Below are 22,017 nucleotides of genomic sequence, written 5' to 3'. Positions count from 1 at the left end.
AGCAATGATAATAGGGTTACCTTCCTCCAGTTCCAGGGAACTTGAGAACCAACGTGTTAGAATAAGGCTGCGAATCGTCACAGCACCAAACGCAGCACCCATGGCTCTGGTCTCAGAACCAACAGTAGAAACAGCTCAAAAATATGCTTAGCTTGGTGGAAATCAGTCTTCTTTCCCCAGTGGCAGGTGGGCTTGGGGAGGGCAGGCGGGGTTGAGTGGGGAGGAGTTCCTGAAGAAACAGACCGTGGGAAGGAGCCCTTGGTGTCAGGTGGGCTTGACCTGACAGTTTCAGGTGTGAACACTGGAAGATGAGAACCCTCTGTGCGTGCTTCGGACTGCGCATTGTGTGTGCTTTGCTAAACATGAACCTCGCTGGCAGTTTGCGCATTTGGAGACACCTGTATAGGTGCAAACCTGAATCAAGTTTGACACTTCATTTTATGGTTCTGTGAGTTGTGGAGGAAGAAAAGACCAGCACTGACTAGTCCACTGGGAGCCGCACTACATGCCCTTATGAGTCACCTCATGACACCCTGGTGGCGAGGAGGCTGACGTCCCAAGGCCTGGAATCAGCAGGAGCAATGGGGGGAGCAGGTGGAGGAGCAGCACAGGGTGTTCCCAAACCTGCCCCACCGTGGGAGGGGGTATTTTGGACCAGTGGGGAAAGTATTACTTGTTTAATGAGTGATTAATGGGGGAATTACCTGTCCACCTGGAAGAAAGTAAAGTTGTCCCCCACACGTAAAAAACAATGCATTTAAAGTAAGAAATAATGCAATTCTTATGCAAGCGTGTGAGCAGTTAGCTAAAGAGGCCATGTGTTCTGATTCAGTGCCCACCTAAAAGAGCCAGCCCCACTGCACTTCCCAAGGTGGCCATTCTCTCCTGAGTTATAGCCGGAGTTGGAAACACAGGTCTGTCCTTCAGATGCCATGTATGAGGGACAGAACTGGCCTGGCTCCCTCAAGGAAGGCTTGAGCAGCCTGCGCCCCACCAAAAGAAGCCCCTGTCCTCCAGCAGGGCCCCTTGGGCCCCTGGAGCCACCACAGTGCGTGCCAGCCTCAGGGCCTTTGTACATCCTTTCCCTCTGCTCGGAACACTCCCCTCAACCGCCCCCCCCACACACACACACGCACTTTCAAAACTCGAAACCTGCAATTAAGCTCTCAAACCCAGCTCCAAGTTTGGGTTCCTGCACTTGCCCCAGGAAGCCCCTCTGCTCACTCCCCCAGGGGGCGTCAAGCACAGCACTCCATGTTCCATGCATCCTCCCACATGGAGAATGTTTCTTAGCTCGTTCCCCTGGCGTAACGGTTCCCTCCTTTCTGAATTCCTTGAAGAATAGGTTTTACCCATCATCTTAGTGTATCTGGTGTGCTGGAGGTGTCCCCTGACTCGGGAGCACACGGCTCCCGTGGAAGCACCCAGGGTCCTCCCCCCGTCAGTGCTCCTGCAGCTTTGCCCACATGCTACTGGCTGCTGGGCTCTGCTGATGTCGCACAGGGTCTGGGAGCTGTGCCCCTAAACGAGCAGTTGGAGCACTGAGCGCCCAGCACTACGGTGGCACCATGCAGACCCTCACAGTGCGCCTGCGTTTGGGGTCCTGCCCCAGGCATATGAGCCAGTGATGGAGTGGGCAGCGGAGTCCCCAGCGCTGCCTCATGTGCATTCTCCTTCCATGTCTCCTCGGTTCACTTCCTGCGCCCCACACCTCCCTCTTCCCTGGACAGCTGCGCACTCGGGGTGCTTGGCAGGGACTTTTCGGGGCACTATGGCAGCTCTGTCTTTTCAGTGACCCTCATTGCCTCGCAGTTCTCCTGACCCCACCCCTGCCCCCCTGCCTGCTCACTCAACTTGCCATCGACTGCTTTTCTGAAACGTGCTTGTGACGTGCTGCCCTACCCACGCTGCCCACCCCACTGTGCTTAAGAGGTGACTCCAGCTGTGTGGGTGCCAGGTGACTACCCCCCTCCAGTTGCCTCAGCCTCAAAGCACCCCTCCCTCTCGCCTATGCCTGGGCCCCATCCTTCTCCATCAAGGGCCCCACCTGTCCTCTCATAGGGATCTACCTCCTGCCACCCCCTTAGCCGTCATCCCGGCAGCGGCCTCACTTGCTCCAGCCCAGTCGTTCACTGGACAGCATGTGCAGTGTCTGTGTGGGAGCTCGGGGACAGGCCCCTCCCTCCCACATTTAGGTGGCCCTCCGCCATCAGCACTTTCCTGGGCAGGCTTCCTCAGTGACCCACTCTCACAGGCTCCTCCTCCTCTCTGAAATTCTTACTGGGTCCCATCGCAGTCTTGCATGGGAATGGATAGGTCTCCCATGAGCAGACACGAAGCCCACTGAAGGCGCAGACCTTGTTTCTGTCCTGACATGCCCTTGGCATGCCATGCCGTGGACACTTGGTGCTCAGGTGATGGGGATGGAGTGTTGGGAGCTACCGTGTGAGGCTGTGATGCCTGGTGACCTCCCTGTGGGGGCCGCGCCCTGTCAGCTGTCAGCTTTCTGCTGCAGGGTCAGGGCTGGGCTGCCCTTTTCACCCCGATGACCATGGCTGTCTCAGACCAGAGGAAGTGGTGCATGCAGCTGACACTGCAGGGCCACTCTGGCTGCCTCCTACAGGGCGTGGGAGTCCAGAGGGGGCTGAGCGGTTGTGCCGCTGCCTCCCGAAGGTCGGCCATCGCCTCTCTGCTCCTTCCCTCCAGCCCTGCTCTGGGGACTAGAGTCTCCCGTGTGCAGTTTTTCATGTGTAAAGTATTCTCATGCTGTGGAAATAACTTCATGCACAGAACATGAGCACATGTCCACCCAGCTGCAGTGTGTTCCTTGCGTGGTTCCCAGGCCCTGCACTAGAACTCCCTATTGGGTGCCCGTTGGGTCAGTCAGATCTGCAGACGTAACCTGTTAAAGACACCCTCCCACGGTTGTGGCGAGAGGTGTACCAGGCCACGCGTGAAAGCACTTGGTGGTTCCAGGGTGTAAGACCTGTGGGTCACTGTGAGAAAGGGCCGAGCCCCTGAGAAGCTTCCCAGTGAGCTAGCTTACTGTGGACAGTGACTGCCCCCCAGGACCTAGATGGCAATGAGAGCCCCCAGGTCTGATGTCATCTGTGATGCCCACTCCTCTCACTGGTGTGAGCAGAGAGCCCCTCCCAGTCACAAGGAGAATCCATCAGGCAGAACCTCCTTGCAGGCGCAGAGCTGTGTGACCTCAGCACAGAGCTCAGCTCAGAACCAGCCCGACATGCTCAACCAGTGCTCTGAAAGGGAGGGGTCAGGCTGAGCTCAAGGAGGGGCCCCTGAAAGTGTCCACTGCAAGGCCATGGTCCTGCCTGGCCTTTCTGACACATTGTGGGTGCTGGATGCTCTCCCCCCCAAGTCCCAGGCAGAGGCCTCCCTGGCAGAGGGGAGCAGGAGTCGAGTGCTGGCACTAAAATGCCAGGGCACAGCCCATGCCTGCTGACCTAGGCCTGCCGGAGAGGGACACTGACCTCCTGTTCATCTATCCCCAGATGGAGGTGGACACCGAGGAGAAGCGTCATCGCACACGGTCCAAAGGGGTTCGAGGTACGTCCACGCACCCCCAAGTCCCCGGAGGCCCCAAGCGGGGTCACCTTCGTCCTGCAGAAGCTGTTTGCTTGGTTCTCCCCGACCGCTGCCTTGACACGACCCATTGGGACTGTCCAGTGGAAGAGGGTGCTTGTGATAGATGACACGTGTTTCTCTGTTTCCCTCTGCAGTTCCCGTGGAACCAGCCATCCAGGAGCTGTTCAGGTCAGTGCTCTGGGGGCCACTGTCCCCCCCCAGCAGCGTAAGGAAAGCTCTGCCCTTCCGTAGGCACGCTGCCCTCCCGCGTGCCTGGCGCCTTGCTCACGCCCCGCAGCGCTGATGAGGCCACTTCCCTGACCCCACTCCTCCATTTGGGTTTCTCTCTATCTGTGTGGCCCTCCCCTCTGCCCTCCCCCGCCCCCCCCCCCCCCGGTCACTGAAGCGGCGGGTCAAACCCGCGCACACACGCGGCGCCATGTAATCGTGCTTTCCTGTTGCAGCTGTCCCACTCCCGGCTGTGACGGCAGCGGTCATGTCAGTGGCAAATACGCAAGACACAGAAGGTAATGCCTGCGCTTTCTCTCCTGCATTGTGTGTCTGAAGTGGCACAGACAAGTGGGCGGGTGTTCTTGGGGACAGTGAGTGTCACAGTTTTTTTCTCTTTGACAGGAACTCAGTCATGGGTCTCTTGTACAGGTTCTCAAAATGTAAGCAATTCACACTCTTTCCCGGGGCAGAATTTACGATAATTCATAAGACGACACAAGATCAGCCTGAAACGCGTACCACATGCATGGGGACGGAGTGCTGACAGCCTCCCCCACGGTCGCCGGGGAGGCCGCTTCTCCCTCCCAGTGTCCCCGTGCTGGTAGCCGTGGGACGGAAAATCACAAATAGTAAACCAAAGTGCAACCTTCGCGTCTTTTTGCAGGAATATGGCTTCCGTAATTAAACAGTTTGGCCTGGGATACGAACCCAAGCCCAGTACCTGGGCGGCAGCAGAAACACGTGCAGTGGGGCACGGCGCAGGGATGCGCAGGGGAGCAGGACAGATCGCCTAAGGAGACTTTGGGGCTTTAAAGGGTATCTCCTCCCCAGAAACGCTGGGGCATGGGCCTATCAGAGAGATGGGCCTATCAGAGAGATGGGCATAGAGAGTCGAGAAGGGGGGGTGGCTACTCAGGGCTGCAGATGCATCCCCAGAGTCCCGCGGGCTCTGCAGGGGCTGAGGGGCGCTGTGCAGAGACCGGGCTCCAGACGACCTCCTCCACGAGGAAGGGAAGCTATTCCTCCTGGTGCGGAAGCAGCCGTGCTTTCTGGTGGAAGTCCCAGTGTCATGGGTTAAAAGTGCTCATAGACCATAACACATCTGCACCTGATTTTCACGAACTGGGACCCAGGTCGTTCAGCCAGATGCACCATCAGAACCAGGCCCCAGAACCGGAGCATGGGCCACAGCAGGTGCCTGCAGCCCGCAGGGTGACCCTCCTCACGGCCACAGTTTGTGGCCCTTCTGGGGAACGTTAGTTTATGGGTGAAATCAAGCAATTGTTTTGAATGTCCCCTAGTAAAATCAGGGGAAAATCACAAAATGACTCCCCATGTCCCACGCTGGCATTTAAGGAGGCAGGGTTTAATGAGCATCCGCGATGAAGTGGTCGTCAGACCTCCGTTATATGTGTGCCAAAGGCATAGCAAGTTTTTAAGGGAATTTTGTGATTTAAAATATTTTATTTAACTTACTGGTATTGTTACTGTATAAAAGTAAATTGTTGAACTATGCAATTTAAATAGTTGGCTTAAGGAATTTGTTATTTTATGAAGAAGCATTTGTGTAAATCTTAATCTAAAAGTTTTAGAAAAACCCACCATGTTTATGTTTTCAATGGAAAACAGGTTAGCAAACCATGAGGAAAATCTAATTTTCCTGTAATTGTCTCTCGATCGATTAGTCAATAGTTAAACTGTATCATACAGTTAAAGAAACCATTAGGTTCTGCCAAAAACTTTTAATTAGGTATCAGCTAGATGTAATTTCATATCCCCAGTTATGTAGGAAAAATCATGAAGTTTCCGAAGGACTATTTCAGACACGTGTGTTCCTGCCAAGGGCACTCCACCCACGAAGGCCTGACGTGGGTGTGCACACCCCACTGGACCTCCCTCCCGCCTCGAAGCAGGTGCTGTGACGAGGGTGGCCTGTGGCTCGAGGGTGGCCTGAGACGCGAGGCTCTCCTGGGCCCCGCGCACCCGAACCCCAGAGGAGCTGAGCAGGCGGGGGTGTAGCACAGATTCACAGAGACATCCAAGTGGGGAATCTTTCAGCAAGCGTTTTACCTCAGTTGTTTTTGGTGTTACGTTTTTTGCCACGAGTCATCGTGTGTGTGATTATTAGAATTCCTAGTATTTTGATGGGAACAGTGAACTGGGAGCTGTGACGAGGCGCAAGGCTGAGGACCTAGCCCCAGCACAGAGACCCGGCTTGTTTCCTGCCCCCACTAGCACGCCGCGGGGCGCTGGGCAGACCGCACCACGGGCATGGGCTTCTTTCTCCTTGGTTCTACCAGGAGAGAGCCGCAGGCTTCGCTGTGCAAAACCGGTCACCAGTTCAGGACCCACACCCCAGGTGCGGGTCCTCTCAGAGGGCCCCTTGGAGGACCAGGTGGGCGTTTTGAGCTCCCCCGTCGATGTCTGCACATCACCAGCGATTGTTACCAAAGGAGCAGCATTCGAAATTCTTAACCTGAATAGGTGCTCCTTCCGGTGGGTGAGGTGCGTGTGCGTGTGAGCCCCGTTGAAGTGCTGCTGCTCCACATTTGAGGTCTCGGTTCCTTCTGGCATTTTGTTCTGGTTCTGAAGGGCTGCCTGCTGTGGAAGCCCCCCGCCCGCTGTCCACGCCCACGGACCCCCAGTGTGCGTGGCCTCTGCAGAGACCCAGCACAGCCACCTCTCACGGGTCATGGCAGTAGCTGCCTCCCGGTTGCTTTCGGTGGAGTTGCCTGAGCTGTCTGGTCTTTCGGTGGTGTTTTTGGATGAACGTGTTTCTCTTAGGGCTACTACCATCTTTATTTCAGTCATAGATCACATCAGTGCGCAGCCAAGTGAAATGGTGATATTTTAATACGTTGAAGCTTCTGTTTCTCTGAACCTGCAAAGAACAATTTGAGGCAAGTGTGTGGAGTTAGCAATGTCAAAAATCAAACAATTTTTAGGAAATTTGATAGCAAATGGTAAAATGCTGCCCACCATTAACCTTTTTTCCCTCTCTCTTATTTTATTAAGTTTATTGGGGTGACATTGGTTAATAAGATTATACAAGTTTCCAGCCTTCAGTTCTATAATACATCATATTATAGAAATTTCATATTATCTGCCAGGAAAGCAGATCTCAATCCCAGTCTCAGTGTCTGCTGTGTTGCTGGTGGGACACACGCTGTGGGGCCCTCAGTGGCCGGCCAGCCTGCTTCCCTGCTGTCCTGGCTTCAGGTAGGAGCTGCTGGCGCTGAAGAATCACTCCCATTTTCGGCTGAGAGAGGCGGGGCTCTGGGCTCGTAGGAAGGCGAGACAGAGAGCAGGGAGACTCGCCCACCAGAGAATGCCTGTGAGAGGGGACAGGACTCGAAAAGGGACTCACAGTTTAGGGTCCTGGTTAAAAACGGGGAGGGAATGGGCGTTAAGGTTCTAACACTTCATTGGATGGTCCACCTTACTTCAAAAACTATGCCTTTGAGCAGAAGGTAATCTATTCATGAATATTTATTCAAGTTCACAGTTCATAACCAGTTTGAGGTAACTGATAAACACACATGCAACTGCATGGTTACAAGTTAGAGAGATCAGGTGGGAAAACCCTGAGGGAAATGGAAGCACAGTTTTACTGAGACCCAAACTGTATCAGGCGGTTTGCATAGTACAATGTGCAGTGCCAAGTCTCTTGGCATCCAGGGCAAAACTGAGGGCCTGAGCTCCTCCGAGGGGTGTCCCCTTGGTGCCGGAGGTAAGTAGGCTCCACTTCCCGAACACTGACCAGCAGGGACCCAAGCTCGGTCAGCACTTCTGAGCCCCTGATACAGAAAGCCAGGGCCAGGCCTCCAGGCAGCGAATTGACAGAGCAGACATTCACCTTCAGAAATATCATTAGCATTCGCACACATGCATCTGACTTGTTCATCCACCTGAGGCTTTACGTTATGAGCATGGAAGTATGACAGAAACACTGTGGAATTTGCAGTCAGTCCAGAAGTCATCTTACTAGGAACCCAAATGCTAACACAGACTTTGCCCTGCCCAGCAACTCTCAATTTAGGAAGGCCTGCGCCCCTTCCTGACAGACATTTGTGGCAGGAAGGCTCCAGGCCAAGCGTGACATGCGGCGAGCCCGCTGAGGCATGTGCTCTGTGTGCGCCACACATCAGACCGCGCTGTGGCTGCTGCGCGTCTGGCGCCAGAGCCCTACGCTGAGGGGCAGGTCCCTGGGTGGGCCGTGAGGTCTGGCATTTTCTGGTGACAGCCCCCAAACCACACACTGATACCTGCAGGAGAAGGGAGACTTCGTGGAAAGAAGCTGCAGGTTGCTCTCCATCTGTAATTGTTCAGCTCAGGAACCACTTCTTTCTGAAGGGCACTCTTGTTGAAGCCTCTGACGAGAGGCAGACAGACAGACACACTGAGAGCCCCTGATCTCCACTCATCATCCGCACACATGTTTTGTGAAGCTTCTGGGTTTATCTGAAGTTCAGTGGATATTATTTACATTTACCCTTCACTGCAGTTTAACATATTTGTTTGTTGTGCATAGGGTCATGATGAAATATTTGACCCAAAGTTTAGCTTTAGAGTCTTACATATGCAACAAGCACCCGAGAGCTGGGTGATAGCCATTATTTTAAAACCCGCCGAATGAGAAAATTCAGAGCCAAATCAATTGATTTTGAAACTTTAAAATTAAAAGTTCCAAATGGTAGCTTTCCTTTTTGATTAGAAAATTATCAGCTTCTCTCTGGCTTATTGTGCATACTGTGTATTCAGATTTTTTCCCATTTCCTAACCCTTCGCACCCACCAGTGGGACTGCCAGGGCGCAGCCGCAGGTGAATAATTGCCTGTCTTCTCTGGCTTGTTCTGGAGCTGAGGTTCAGGGCTTGCTTCCTGATGTACGCGTGCCTCATTTGGATTCTGCCAGCAGCCAGGGGGCTGTATTATTCATGCCTTGACAGAGAGCCCTCACTAAAAGCCTTGGAACAGAGCCAGATACTGGCAAGAGATAGTGGAGCATCGCAATGTGCAACTGAGAGGGGCATCTATAATCCAAAAAAATGGGGGGCGGGGGGCAGAGAGGAGGACAGACAGAGAAACAAGAATCACTATGCCTCCTTCTCACCGGTTTCACAGTGACAGAAATTTCATTTGCATTGAAATAAAATGCCCTAAAAATAATTGCATTTTTTTCTAACCACGCTTGAAAGTTTAACACAATTTTCCACGTTTAATTGCAAAGCTGATTTTAATTAGTAAGGCTCTGCATGTGAAAAATGAAGATTCACTTGGGCGCGTGAAACATGGGCACAGTGTCTGCCGAACGCTCTAATTAACGTATGGCTGCCGTGCAACAGGGCGCACGGTGGGGTGTTCATGGGGGACTCTGCACACAGCCACCCCACCAGCCTCTCTGAGCTCTGCTTCATGAGGCCACGAGGATGACCCCTTTGTTCTTTATGAGACATCATTGTGCACACCGTCACCCCGTCCATACACCTGACAGGCATGCCTGGTTTTTTTACTGTGTCACTGATACTGTAAATCAGAAGTTAGGGCACACACATTTTAACATCGATTTGAATGCTTGCACAGTTGCACATGGAGCAACAGTGCTGATGTCGAGGGATGGACGTGTGGGAACTGGAGGAGCAAAGCACATGGGCCTCCCGGACCCATCGTTATTCTGACTCCTCGTTAGTCGTCTGAGTACGAACACAACAGACTCAGGCACAGTCTTAGCCTGTGGGGCAGTTAACCTTTATTGTCACAATAAATCCTCTATTATTCAGGGGGAAAGGATTCCTGGCCATCGTCCTAAGAAAACAATTGCCTGCTGCTGGTCTACAGCAGGCCTGCCCTCCTGGACAGACCTGCAGGCCCTCCGCGCAGAGTGTGGCCGAGTCGGGGCATGAAAACTGGGAAACAGACATCGATGCAGTTCAGGAAGTGTTTTTGACGTTTGGTAAAATTAAAAACATGTTCAGATCATTCCACACTGATAAAATTAAATATGTTTTTTAAATCCACGTTCAAAGAGAAGGAGCATGGGTATTTTAGGCAATTTACTTATGAAAATATATGCCAATCGCTTGACACAGCAACAGAATGTACAGCACTAGCTGACGTACAGTCCAGCTGTCAACTGGGGTTCGCCCACCAGACACGCTCAGTTCACTCGTGACTCCTGCCAGCTGCTGGGGATGATGGCAGGACCCCAGCCACTGCTTCTCAGAGCGGACTGGGGAAGGTGGGCCCCACTATGGCCATGCACAGCGTCCAGCGGCGCTGACCCTGTGGTGTGATGGAACAGCAGCCACAAGGCCCTGCAGTTTGCGGGCTGTGTGGGCCGAGCTTGTCCTCCACTTTGGCGTGGGGGGTCTCTGCAGGCTCTGCTCCCACGGAGGGGAGCAGTGGACCACAGTGGTGCCCATGGACAGGTCTGCGGGCTCCATCTGCCAAGGGCATGTGTCCACCTCTCATGGTGAGGGCCGCGGGGCAGGGTGGGCACGGACAGAGGTGTGTGAGCCCGCCGCACCAGCCTGAGTTGGTTCAGGTGGCCTGTTGGCTCTAGGTGTCGTTCTGCGGGCCTGCAGTCTGAACGGATGATTTTTAGGAAACCCACATAGTACCAGTACCGGCACCGTGACCCAGTTCTGAAGTCCATGTTTCAGGGCATTTCCCTTGTCATCGCTCCTCCTCCTGTTCACACAGTGAAAAGACAAAGGAGCAGTCGGCAGATTCCTCAGACCCATCCTGAAGAAGACATCGTGCTCTGAATATGTGACTGACCTGTGCTGGGAGCCCCAGCTCCGGGACCCTCTCCATGCCTACAGCAGTAAGAGAGGCAGAGAAAGAGAGTGCCATTGCAGCGTTTTCGCCTGAGGATGCTTCTGCGTGGCCTAGAATGTTCCCAGCTGCGAGGAATGGAAAACCGGCCTCGGAGTGGCTGGGAGGGTGCAGGGTGTCTTCTGTGACCTGGGGAGCAAGGGGTGAGGGGTGAGGTGACTTTGATACAGAGGCTGCTCCATCCTCTGTGTTGCTGCCCTCCGGGCTCCTGTGTTCTCACCTGGTCCTGGGAAAAGACTGTGGCCTGGCCTGACAGCCGAGCCCCAACATCCAGAGGAGGCTGGAGGAAGGAGCCATCTCTAGGAGCCCCTCTGAAGAGCAGGAGGGGTATTCTGAGAAACCACTGGTGCCACCCCCAGAGCCCTAGCATTCCAGCTGGGGCCTCAGTCATTCCCAAGCCACCATGATCAGCAAACATGGTCATCCTCATGACCTCAAGCCCACACCTGGAGCTGGAGACCAGTCAGCTTTCCCTCAGCCTTCTCCAAGCGGGGCCGTGACCTGGCATATCAGTATCACCTGGAGCTTTCTCAACAGACAGATTCCTGGGCCCCAGCCCAGACCTGCTGAATGAGAAGCTGTGGGGGAGGGTTGGCCCCCTGTTTTCAACCCTCTCCAGGGGTGGTCCCCCAGTGTGAGAATCACTTCCCAAAGGGACAGGCCTGTGTGAGCCAAAGGCAGATGCCCGCTTACGTGGAGTTTTCAGAGACGGGGAAGAGGGATGTTTCTGGATGAGCCAGTAGAAGACGAAGCCCACCATGTGTGTGGTTCTGAAAGCTAAGCAAGCAGGGACAGCCAGCACCTTGCCCCAAAGACCCTCAGTGCCAGACTTTCCCTGCAAGTCTGTCCCAGCCCCTGTCCCAGCCCCTGTCTCCAGTTAGGATCAGAGTGTGTCCAGGACCATCTGTGTCACAGACATCCAGACCCAGCAGCCCCCAGTGCTGAAGCCACTAGCTTCTGTCCCAAGGCCCCTGAGGGTGACAAGTCCTTGGGGACAGTGAAGGCAGCAGTGCTGTTGGGGAAGGGAGGGGTGGCCTGGTGTGCTGGGTCAGGGCTGTGGCCGGCACAGCTGCTGCAGGCCTAGACCTGTCCCACATTGGAGTCCCCCGGAGCTTCGAGGGCTCAGGTGATGTGCTCAGGTGAGGTCTAAAGCCCCTGCCAGGCCCTGCCTCGCATCTGTCCCCAAGCCTGCACAGAGCCCAGGGCCAGGAGCCCACTGGGAACAAAGGGCCAGAGCAGCTGCACTAGAGGAACCTGGATGTGTCCCAGGGATGGCAGGAACCCTGTGGAGACACGTGTGTCCCTCACACAGAGAAGACTGACCTTGGAGTGGGTCACTGAGCTGAAGACCCCTCCCCAGGCCTGTTCAGGGAAAGCACTGAGACCCGTGTAACCAAGATGGTTCTGAGAGATCTGCCATGAGCCGAAGCAGCCACTGTGTGGTCTGTCCACCACCTAGTGTGATGTCGCCAGAGACAAGCTCCGCATGCAAGGAGGCACCTTTCCCAAAACTCCAGGGAGGAGAGAGCACCTCGGGAGCAAACCTCGTGCATAACTTGCGCTGGTTCAGCAATGTTCTCAGATCACCTGTTTGCCCCTCAGCCACTCCAGTGGGCTGTCTGAACCCCAGGGGCCGTGCGAGAGCACAGACAGGATGGGGTAGGGGAGGCTCTGTGACCCTTCCTGAGAGGCAGAGACACTGGTGCAGGAGCAGGTCTTCAATTAAAGCTGTGCCTCACCACTCACAGGCAGGGGACAAGCAAATTCTGGAGCAGCTACCATACCCTGGGCCCCAGAAGAGAGACTCCACCCTATAAGGGGCAGAGGGCATGGGGTGCAGCCATGGGGTCATGCAGAGGAGAGCAGTATGTGTCCTTCTCCTCACCTTGGGGTGGTCAGCACCTTCAGGCTCACCGTCTGGGGGACGCACAGTGAGGGTGTGCACCCTGGCTCCTCCTCTCTGCCTGCTCAGGACCCCATGATCCCAACGTATGAGTGGTGGAGCAACCCAGTCGCTGGGTTGTGATGTGGTCTGGATGAATGGTTGTCAGACTTCCGTACAGTTCAATTTTTTGTCAATTCTGGTTGCTTTTTTTGTTTCTAAATTTTTGTTGTCCTTAATTTTGGTGGTGCCCGTCCCTTTGGTGCCGTCCCTTTGGTGAAGCCCGTCCCTTTCCGTGGGTGACAGTGGAGAAGGGCTGGGGCCTGCGAGGGCCGCTCGGCGGCCTCGTTTGTAGCCTTGGGGCCTGCTGGAGGTGGTCCAGCCCCTTCACCACAGCACCTGTCTCACTGTCAGCGTGCACTGTCAGGACAGGCCCACACCATAGGGCAGCGTCTCCTCATCTTCCAAGGCATTCTGGGACCACAGAAGTAGGGAGGGGCCTGTGTCTCTGAGGCTGGTATGAGAGACAGACAGCTGGCACGCACATGCACACCCCGGAACCTCACGGATCGAGACTCTGGATGAAGCCTTGTCTAGACAGGCACTGACTGTGGCCATCTGCAGGGCTTCTGCCCATGCCACAGCCAGGTCACAGCCACACTGGGCGTGTTCCCCCAAGGGCACAGCCCTGCTCACACAGACAGGTTGCACAAATGGACAGAGACGCTGCATCTGAGAGACCCCAGAAGGAGGAGCACAGCAGTGCTTTGAACTTGTGTGCGAGCTCCGTCCTGTGGGCCCTGCGCCACCTCCCCTGCAGTGGGGCTGTCCCCCGCTTTGCACTGTATCACTGTGTGGAGTCCAGACCCATGTTGTGCGTCACGAGAAACTCCAGTGTCACTTGTCATCTAAGTTTAGAAAAAAAGGGCAGTGCTACAGAGGGTGGAGCGCCACGGCCTGGCGTGCAGTGTTCTGCAGTGGGGCACAGCCTCGGCAGTGATGGCGAGCGCACCTGGGTTCTGTCTGCACCTGCGCTGTCTCCTAGAGCAGGGCGGTAACCACTCTAAGTCCATTATGTGCTTTCTTAGGACAAGGACTTCATGGTCAGAGGGAAAACAAGTGGCCTGCAGGTGGCTGTGTCAACCTGAGACGTCATCCCAACCCTGCGGGAAAACCAGAGGCAGGTAGAAGTGGCTACATGTTACACTTCCACTAAAAAGTGCAGGCACCCCTGTGGCAGACTCCAGCCAGCAGAATCTGCCTGTTGTGACTGAAGATGGGAATAAATGCACAGGCGACAGCAATCCTGTGGAGAAAAAGGGAACAGGCACGGCCACTCCCTCAAGAGGAGAGCACCCCAACCCTTGCCTGGACAGGCTTTTACTGTTTTCCTTGGGTCTCACATCGGAGAAAGATTTATTACCCCTTTCATAGAATATTATTGTCTGCATTTTAGGTACAATCAAGGAAATGAAAGTAACATGCAGAGGGGAATGGCAGCGAGCTGATTAGCTCTGTCCTTGGGAAAGTTCACACAGGCTTTGGAAATCACCTTGAAGATAGAGAATACGCATTTGTTGTTTCAGACCAGGGTGATGGAGTTTTAGCAAGAGCAAGCCATAACAGTCTGCATGCGTTTTCTAGGCCTGATTCCCACCGGAAAACTCAGTTTGGAGGTCTGGCTCCTGCCTACCACCTCGCTTCTGTAGGTTTTCCGTACAGAGCTGAGTCACATTTGCCAGGCCGAAACAAACCGGTTCCCTGCACACCCGGCTGGTCACCAACTTTTGCCACAGAAATATCAATCAGCAGTTCCCCAAGAACAGAGTTTGAATTCTATTTATAATGACTAGGCTTGAAGGCACATCATTTGTAGCCAGATGCCCATTGAACTAGAGCAGCTTTGAAACCTATGTGGGGTGAGAGAGCATATATTTTACTTGTAGTAACTTATTAGAAGTTTCCCAGTTTCTAGAAAAGCCATATTTTGCCTGGAGTATATGTATGCATATGTCTGCATGTCTGTGTGTGTGTGAAAAGGTGTCTACCTCTCCTGTATCTACATAAGGTCCTATTTCTTTGAGCGAGGATGCTTGTACATTCCCTCTGGCCCCAAGCCAAATAAATGCACAAACATCTCAACCCTACAAGGGTTCAAAATGCACAACTACAAGGGTTCAAAATATTTGTTTGACAATTGCATAATTTTATCAACCAAACACAAACCAAGTACTTTGTACTAGAGCATCTAAAGAAGAGGAGTGTAGAATGCATTTGAGAAAGAGTAGAAAAAATTTAGTGATTTGTTATTATGTATTTTCCTACATATTTGCTCCCAGGGCAAAGACGTAACTGGTAGAATCATAAATTTTTACGTAGTTTGCTCCTCAATTAGTTCTTCCTATCCCTCTTAATTATTGTAATTCAGGGTAGTAGTGCTGGTATAACTTCAGGAGCTAGACCATGTTGCTGTAGTGTTAAGCATTGCTACAGTATCAAGTGTTGCTGTAGTACTGGATGTTGCTAGAGCATGAAGTGTTGCTACAGTATTAATTATTGCTACAGTGCATAAGACAGCCTGTAGTGCTACCAAGGTATTAAGCAGCACTACAGCACCGCGTACCTGCAGCAGTATGAAGTGCAGCAGTCACTAACTAGTGTTGCCAGTCACAGTGGCTGCCTCAAGCACTGGATTTCTTCATCTGGACTAAACACAGACCAGGGGCGTGTGCTGCCGTGTGAATATGAAACGTGACCTAGCACATTTCTAATGGAGGATTGTCAGCTTGTAAACATCCAGAAAGATAAAGGCGGAACGCATGCTGTCGACACTCCCGCTGAGCATGGTGTGCGGTCCCGCAGCTCTCTCTGTCCAGGCTCCTTCAAGCCGACGTGAGTGAGATGCTTAAGGTGCACTGCCTGGCAGGGATGCGGCGCATGCACAGGTCCTGAACAGGAGTGGCTTCCTGGTGGGTGCCCACTTCAGCTTCTGTTTCAGCTCAGCCGAAAAGGCGCTGGCCTGGCTGGTGGGAAGTGCAATCCGGTGCTGGCCTTGTGCAGGCCACATGGTCTCTCTGGGCCTCATGGCTTCATTTCCAAGGTAAAAAGATGGACAGGGTGACTGCTATAGCTGCTCTCTCCTCCAGATCTCGCTGTTCTGGCGACATTGTCGTAGTCAGTAACGTCTTCCACCACACAGGTCATTAGCTCCTGATAAGTTGGCCACTCTAGGAAACCCTGTATCCATCTGAGGTGTTCAACTGAAATAGAAAGAGGATAAGTATATTTTTAGGAGTTTAATTTGCCAGTCTGACTGCCAAGATGTGGATTGTTGGGATCATCGTATCCCGACATCTCAGCATTCTCGAGTGTGGGTGGTGCCAGCAGTCTGTAGGCAGAGAGGACACAGCCCACGCCTCGTCCAGAGCCGGTGCCAGCAGAACCAAACCTAAAGACAGGCAGCCCACATCGAAGGGTCGGAAGTGTTCAGCGGCAGGACTAAGGGTGTTACACACGCATGCCTTCCTTTGGCCTGCGGTGTGTAGAGCAAGCAGGTGCGTGCAGGGCGCTGGGGGAGCCAGGTAAACTGAGGTTAAGGTAGAGCACATGGAAAGAGTCAGGAACCACATAAAGTGGTTTACAGAAGTAATGCTCAGTATCCCGTGGTACCATTTGGGTTTTCTTAATGTTTGGTCTGCTTATGGCCCATCTTTGTATCTTCCTTGGAGAATGGTACAGAGTTCTTAAAGGCAGAGGACCCCGAGTTCTGGGCTGATCAGGAATGACTTTAGGGAGAAAGCAGAAATCAAGGTCGGTCTTGAGGGGCCCGTAGGAGAGGCTGTGCTGGGCCAGTGCGGCCGTGAGCGAGCGTGGCATTACGGTGGGGGCAGCGGGCAGCGGGTAGCGCAGCACGAGGACGGGCGCCCAGCAGAGTCCAGAATCCCACAGTGCAGAGCTGCACTCTGTGGGGCGTGCAGACCACGTGGGTGCTGTCTGAGTTACAGTTGCGCACACGTCAGCTGGAACCACCACACGGAACTCGCTGAGATGAAAGTGACGAGTGGCTCCTGAAGGCAAAGGGACACTGGGGGGGGGGGCACCGCCCCTCACACGCTAGAGGGAGTGGTGATGATGGGCCTCCAGGGGACTGGCCCTGCTTTGGAGTGAGACTCAGGCACTGCAGCCGCCACTCTGCTCCGCACACAAGTGGACTCACACCTAGAGATGTAGCAAGCCTCGGGCTGTCATTCAGGGAGGACAGCATCCCGGCCTCTAGGAACTGAGCACACACAGGAAGGCTGAGTGGACACCTGCATCGAGCTGGCGGGCTGGGCATCTCCCACGCCAGATCTCAAACCCACCAACTGCCCGCACGGGCCCTCCCCTGCGAGACGGAGGGGCCTTCTCGGGGGACCTCAGCAACCTAAGAGGAAAAGCAAACACCACGTTTCGGGTGACCAGCAAAGCAGCCTCGTCAGACCACTGTGCCTGAAGCTCGTTGCCACAGCACCCACCGAATGTGAGTGGACAGCCCGGGGCCAGACCAGAGGGACGCCTCACAGATGAGAACCATACAGCAGGAAAAAAGGCAACTTGCAAGAAACAGAGGCTACACAGAGAAAGATTTTTCCAAAAAGTTATAATAGTCCAAAGAAATAGGAGGATAGTTTATTTAGCAAACAATTAGGATAACTCATTGTTTTCTAAATAAGAAACTTTTAAAAGTGAAAGCAGGAAACTACAACTCAGGAGAAGAACTGAAGACACAGTCAAAGAAACTCCTCAGTGAGGAGAGCAGACGGTAGGGAAAACGCAGCGGAACAGAGGCAGGAGGCTGATGAAACCAGCCCAGGGCGTGCAACATCCGACGGCGGCGACTCCAGAACAGAAGGAAGGAGAGAGCAGTGAGGAGCTCAGTGGGCAACCCGAGAGGTTGCCCCGCACTGAAGTTCAGATCCGCCCTGTCCTCCGAGAGCTGCTCAGCACACACACAACCACACCTCCGCTGAGGCTGCGAGCTGAGCTCCAAACACGAAGCAGGCCTTGGACCTGCCCGCTCGTGGGTGCTGTGGGCCGAGGGCCAGTCTCGGCACCACCACGGCCATGTACCTGTGCTTCACCTTCACACCAGCACCCCCATTATTCTGAACATGCTACCATCTATTCAGCGTGAGTTCTGTCAGTCTGAAGACATCCCAGCACGTGGGGCTCTGTCATCTTTTTAGGAATGCGCGTTGTAGACAGCCTGAGTGACTGCCAGGCAGGCTGGCTCTTCCAGCAGCTGGCTCCACAGCGCCTGCGGGTGGGAGCGGGCAGTACCCACTCTCCATCATGGGCAGGTCTCAGGGTGCCGAGCCCGTTGTCAGCAGACAGGATGCTCACAGAACGTAGGTGCAGGGGGGCCCACACTCTGCACACATGCTGCAGAAGTGCCTTCCAAGACTTTGCTTTGAGCTGTTCCAACCCACTGGGCCTGGGAGCCCAGGAGGCAGCATGGACTTGAGCCGCTTCCTGAGCCCTGTGCTGTTTGTCTCGTGGGTCTGAATTTTGTCACCACATGAACAGCAGATGCCAGGGATTGGGGTCAATGAGAATGGATCACATGAGGCAGACAGAGAAGAACCTGTTAGTAGTTGGAGTGTGGTGTTATTTACAGTGTACATGGGTGGATACAGAAAGGAAACTCGAGCATCAAAGCATGTGAACTGGCAGAAGACACTGGAAGTTGGAGAGCAGCTGGTTCCGAGCAGCCGAATGCAGGGCCTCACACAGCCAAGGGTGAGGGAGGACAGGCCCCTGGGGAAGCGGAGGGCAGTCCTCTCGCTCTGACCCGTGCGGCCCCACCTGCAAGGGCCATGCCACAGGGAACTGTCCGGATGATCAGGGGAAGCTGAGTGCACGGACGAGACAGAAGAATGCCATGTGAGCACCCTGCTCAGTGCTGGGTTTGTGCCACCTGCACAAGTGTCCCCCGGCCGCACTGAGGTGGGGCCTTTGGACAGCATCACTGAAGAGCACAGAGGCAGTGGGTGTGGTGCCACTTCTAGGAGTCTGGGGTGTCTGCTGGTGCAGGCCCAGCCTGGGCAGTGTTGTGAGCGCATGAGGCCTGTGCGCAGTGTACTCCGACACAGAAGATGCGCCGGCCACCTGTGAGCGGGCCACAAACGGAGGTGAGAGGGGTGGGAAGGCGGCCGCAGCCGTGGTGACCCTTGAGGCTGTGGGCGGGCCCGGGAGAGGAACCTTCCGTTTCTCTCTGCTGTGCACTTCTTGCTGCACTTGCTGCTGTACAGACAGGCGTGGCGTGCGCACACTGGACAGTGGGCCCAGACCCTGGGCCGTCTGGTGGGGGACAGGGTGGGGGGCCTTCAGCTGCACTAGTTGTTGGGCGGCCATTCCACATGGCTGGGGAGTGCAGCCCCCTTGGGGGGTCTTTGGCTCGGATTCTCCCCAAACGTGTAAAAACTTGGATAAAAGAAATCTCAGAATTCTGTTTACTTCATGTCAGAAATACCATGTACAACAGTATTTTTTTTTTCTGGTTGTAGTAAGTGTTATTCTTGGCTAGACTAGTGTATTTTTAAGAGATGAGAACATTTCAGAGGTTGGGGCCAGTCACCTGGTGCTCCTTCGGTGAGTGGCACAGCCTGCACCCCAGCCCTTTCCAGACGCCCACGCCCCGCACCACCTCCTTCCTTACTCTCAGATGGGACTGCGCCCTCACAGTGCTCCCCACCTCCCGCATGGAGACCGGAGACCTGTGGTCAGTCTGCAGGCTGCCTGACCCACCTGATCACCCTCAGCTGCTCTGCTGTCCTCTGCCCGCCCCTCTCTCCACACTCTGAACTGCAGGGCAGTTTCCAGTTTGGTTTCCTGGAACTGTCATGCTGTGTCTACAATCTCCGTTGTGCTTGAAATCTGTAGAAATGGTCTCGTTTTCTCCCCCACGCCGTGTGCATTGGTTGCCCTTCCTAGGGACTCCCTGGCTCCTTCGACAGAGTGCCTTCTACTTGCTTTTATCCCGGTATTTATCACATTTCACCCACTCATTCAACAACTGTTTACTGAGTGCCCACATGTGGCAGGCACTTGGCCCACCATGGTGAATGGTGAGGAGAGGATTTGAGATGGTGTGATTGGCAGGACACAGTCCGCTAGCAGGCACCAAGTGCCTTGTGGTGAGCATGTGCGCCCCTCACCTCTGAGTCTGTAGCACCACACAGTCCCGCCTGCGGGAGGCTCCCGCATCCACATGCACTGGACGGGCCATGACCAAGCACAGGTGTCACCGCTGCCAGGTCCAGACACCATTCAGAAGCCACAGAACCCTGGCCCGCTGAGCGTGGCACTCACACTTTTCAGTTCAGATGAGCGGGTGTGCCCACGGCATGTTTGTTCTCTTTCCGCCATACTCCTTGCACCGTGTGCACAGGGTCCCCAGGCAGAAAGCTGCAGTGAGTGGCGTGGCTTTGGGAAATGTGTCCATGGAGACGCTGTGAGCTCCTGCCATGAAGGCCTCCCCTGTGTGGGGGTCCGTCGCAGCCTGATGTGGGGTGACTGAGTTCCTGCCCGTGAAGCTGGGCCAGGCCGCAGCCCACACCAGTGTGGACAGGGTGGGTGGGCCATCATGTCCGTGGAATGTGCACAACCGCACGCATCCAGAGCTGTCTCACACATATCGTACAGTGTGCGTGAGCCAGTTCTCTTCACATGTGTGTTACTGAACTCTCGTTGTCGATGGCAGGCTGTCCCGAAAGAGCTTCACGCAGCGGCCTGCAGAGTGAGAGGGCTCCCCGTCAGGCGGTGGTCGGGGCAGCTGCGCTGAGGAACTGGGAGGCCGGGCCGCACACTGACAGCAGCCAGACACGGGCGAGCGGGGTTTCTTGGGACACCGCCCTGTCAGCAGGTCCGGGCGGATGGCGCACCTGTGTCTGCCAGCACCCCCAGCCGTGGTGCGAGAGTGTTCCTGCCAGAACTTAGCTCTCCGCCACAGTGACACCATTGCTCTGGCCTTCCGAGACAGTAACACAGCCCCTCTCTCTCTCTCTCTTTTAACAGTGTATATGGTTGCCCCTTGGCCAAAAAAAGAAAAACCCAAGACAAACAGCCTCAAGAGCCTGCTCCCAAACGGAAAGCATTTGCGGCAAAAGCCGACAGCTCCTCAGCAGACGAGCGCTACGAGAGCGACGGGACTGAAGACCTGGACGAGAAGGACGAGGACGAGGAGGAGGAGTACTCGGAGGACGAGGAGGAGGACGAGGAGGGGGACCGCGAGGATGAGGAGGAGATCGAGGAGGACGACGAGGACGACGATGAGGATGGAGAGGATGCGGAAGAGGAAGAGGACGAGGAGGACGAGGAGGATGAGGAGGACGAGGAGGAGGAGGAGGAGGAGAATGGTAATCTTCACGATACTAGCAGACACCCCAGTGGTGTTTTGGGCCGGTTCTTCAGCGGGAGTGCCTGCCCTTAGCATTTGTGGCTTCTGAGTGGTTGCTGCACGGATAAGTCTGCCTGGTCAGCACCGGAAGGAATGGCCACTTACTTGCCTCTCATTTCCGCTTTAAAGGGCTCCTTTCAACGGGGTCGGTGTTTGGTTTTACTGCCATCAGCTGTTGTTCGGATCGGCTGTCACGGGAGTTTGCTGAGGCAGTGCCAGTGCGCACGGTCCTTGAGCTCAGCGGCTTCTGTCCAGGGGGTTAAGGTGCCTCACCTGGGCACTCATTTTGCAAGTTCTCAGTGCCCTAGTGAGAGGCACTGTTATTGGCTGGAGGAACGCTGTTGGGTGCCCCATCCACACGCCTCCCGGGGGTGGGTGCTGTGGGGCCACTGGAGCAGTGGCCGGGGCCGGGGACCTCGCCCATGGGCAGCCAGAGCCTCCCCTCTGCGCCTTCCATGCAGGGACGAGGAGGAGGAGGGCTGCCTTGCCTGAGCCGGCACCCACGCCTGGTCAGAGAAGTGGGCTTCAGCTCCGAGGCGCCCAGCACCGTGGGTGCCACACAGCGGGTCCCTGCATTCCGGGTGATCCTGCTCTGTGTCTAGTCTTCTGTTAGTGTCGGATGCCAGAACACGGCTTCGGAGCTGACCCTTTCGAGACGGTCGCTGCTTTTCTAGAAAGCGGGAGTTGTTTGCAGAGTCTTTACTAATTTAGAGTTTGCCTTGAAGAAATGCCAAAACATCTTTCAAAGTGAAGGGAGTATTTGTTTTCTTACACTTCCTCCTTGGGCGCAAAGCTGACCGGGAATCTGAAGTCTGGACAGCTGGCTTCGTAGGTGGAGGACGGCTGTTTGAGCCCACGGAGCGGCATCTTTAGGCCAAGTAGGGGCGAGCTGGTGGTCGCGAATCTGGGTGGCAGCAGAAGTGATCATTCGTCCCTCAGAAGTCGTAAGAGTTTGTTCCAGGAAACCTGAATTTGTTGTCATAGTCCCAGGCTATTACAGTGGCTTACAGTCCTGAGAGGGCAGGGCACCACTCAGATTTACGTAG

At 54.7% G+C, this 22,017-nt stretch overlaps 1 protein-coding gene across 1 annotated transcript in view; it reads left to right on the top strand.

Moving 5' to 3' along the window:
- MYT1L (myelin transcription factor 1 like) overlaps positions 1–22,017 on the top strand; it is a 131,089-nt gene that overhangs the window by 32,501 nt on the left and 76,571 nt on the right. Inside the window, exons 3-6 of the mRNA XM_037048659.1 lie at positions 3,513–3,567; positions 3,741–3,774; positions 4,050–4,112; positions 20,590–20,930. Coding sequence (XP_036904554.1) covers positions 3,513–3,567; positions 3,741–3,774; positions 4,050–4,112; positions 20,590–20,930 — 493 coding nt within the window. The remainder of the gene's footprint in view (positions 1–3,512; positions 3,568–3,740; positions 3,775–4,049; positions 4,113–20,589; positions 20,931–22,017) is intronic.

Source organism: Sturnira hondurensis, unplaced genomic scaffold, assembly GCF_014824575.4.
Source record: "Sturnira hondurensis isolate 20B ecotype Veracruz unplaced genomic scaffold, ASM1482457v3 Scaffold0006413, whole genome shotgun sequence".
In the NCBI taxonomy this organism is placed as follows: domain Eukaryota; kingdom Metazoa; phylum Chordata; class Mammalia; order Chiroptera; family Phyllostomidae; genus Sturnira; species Sturnira hondurensis.
This window is presented reverse-complemented; position numbering and strand designations above follow the sequence as displayed.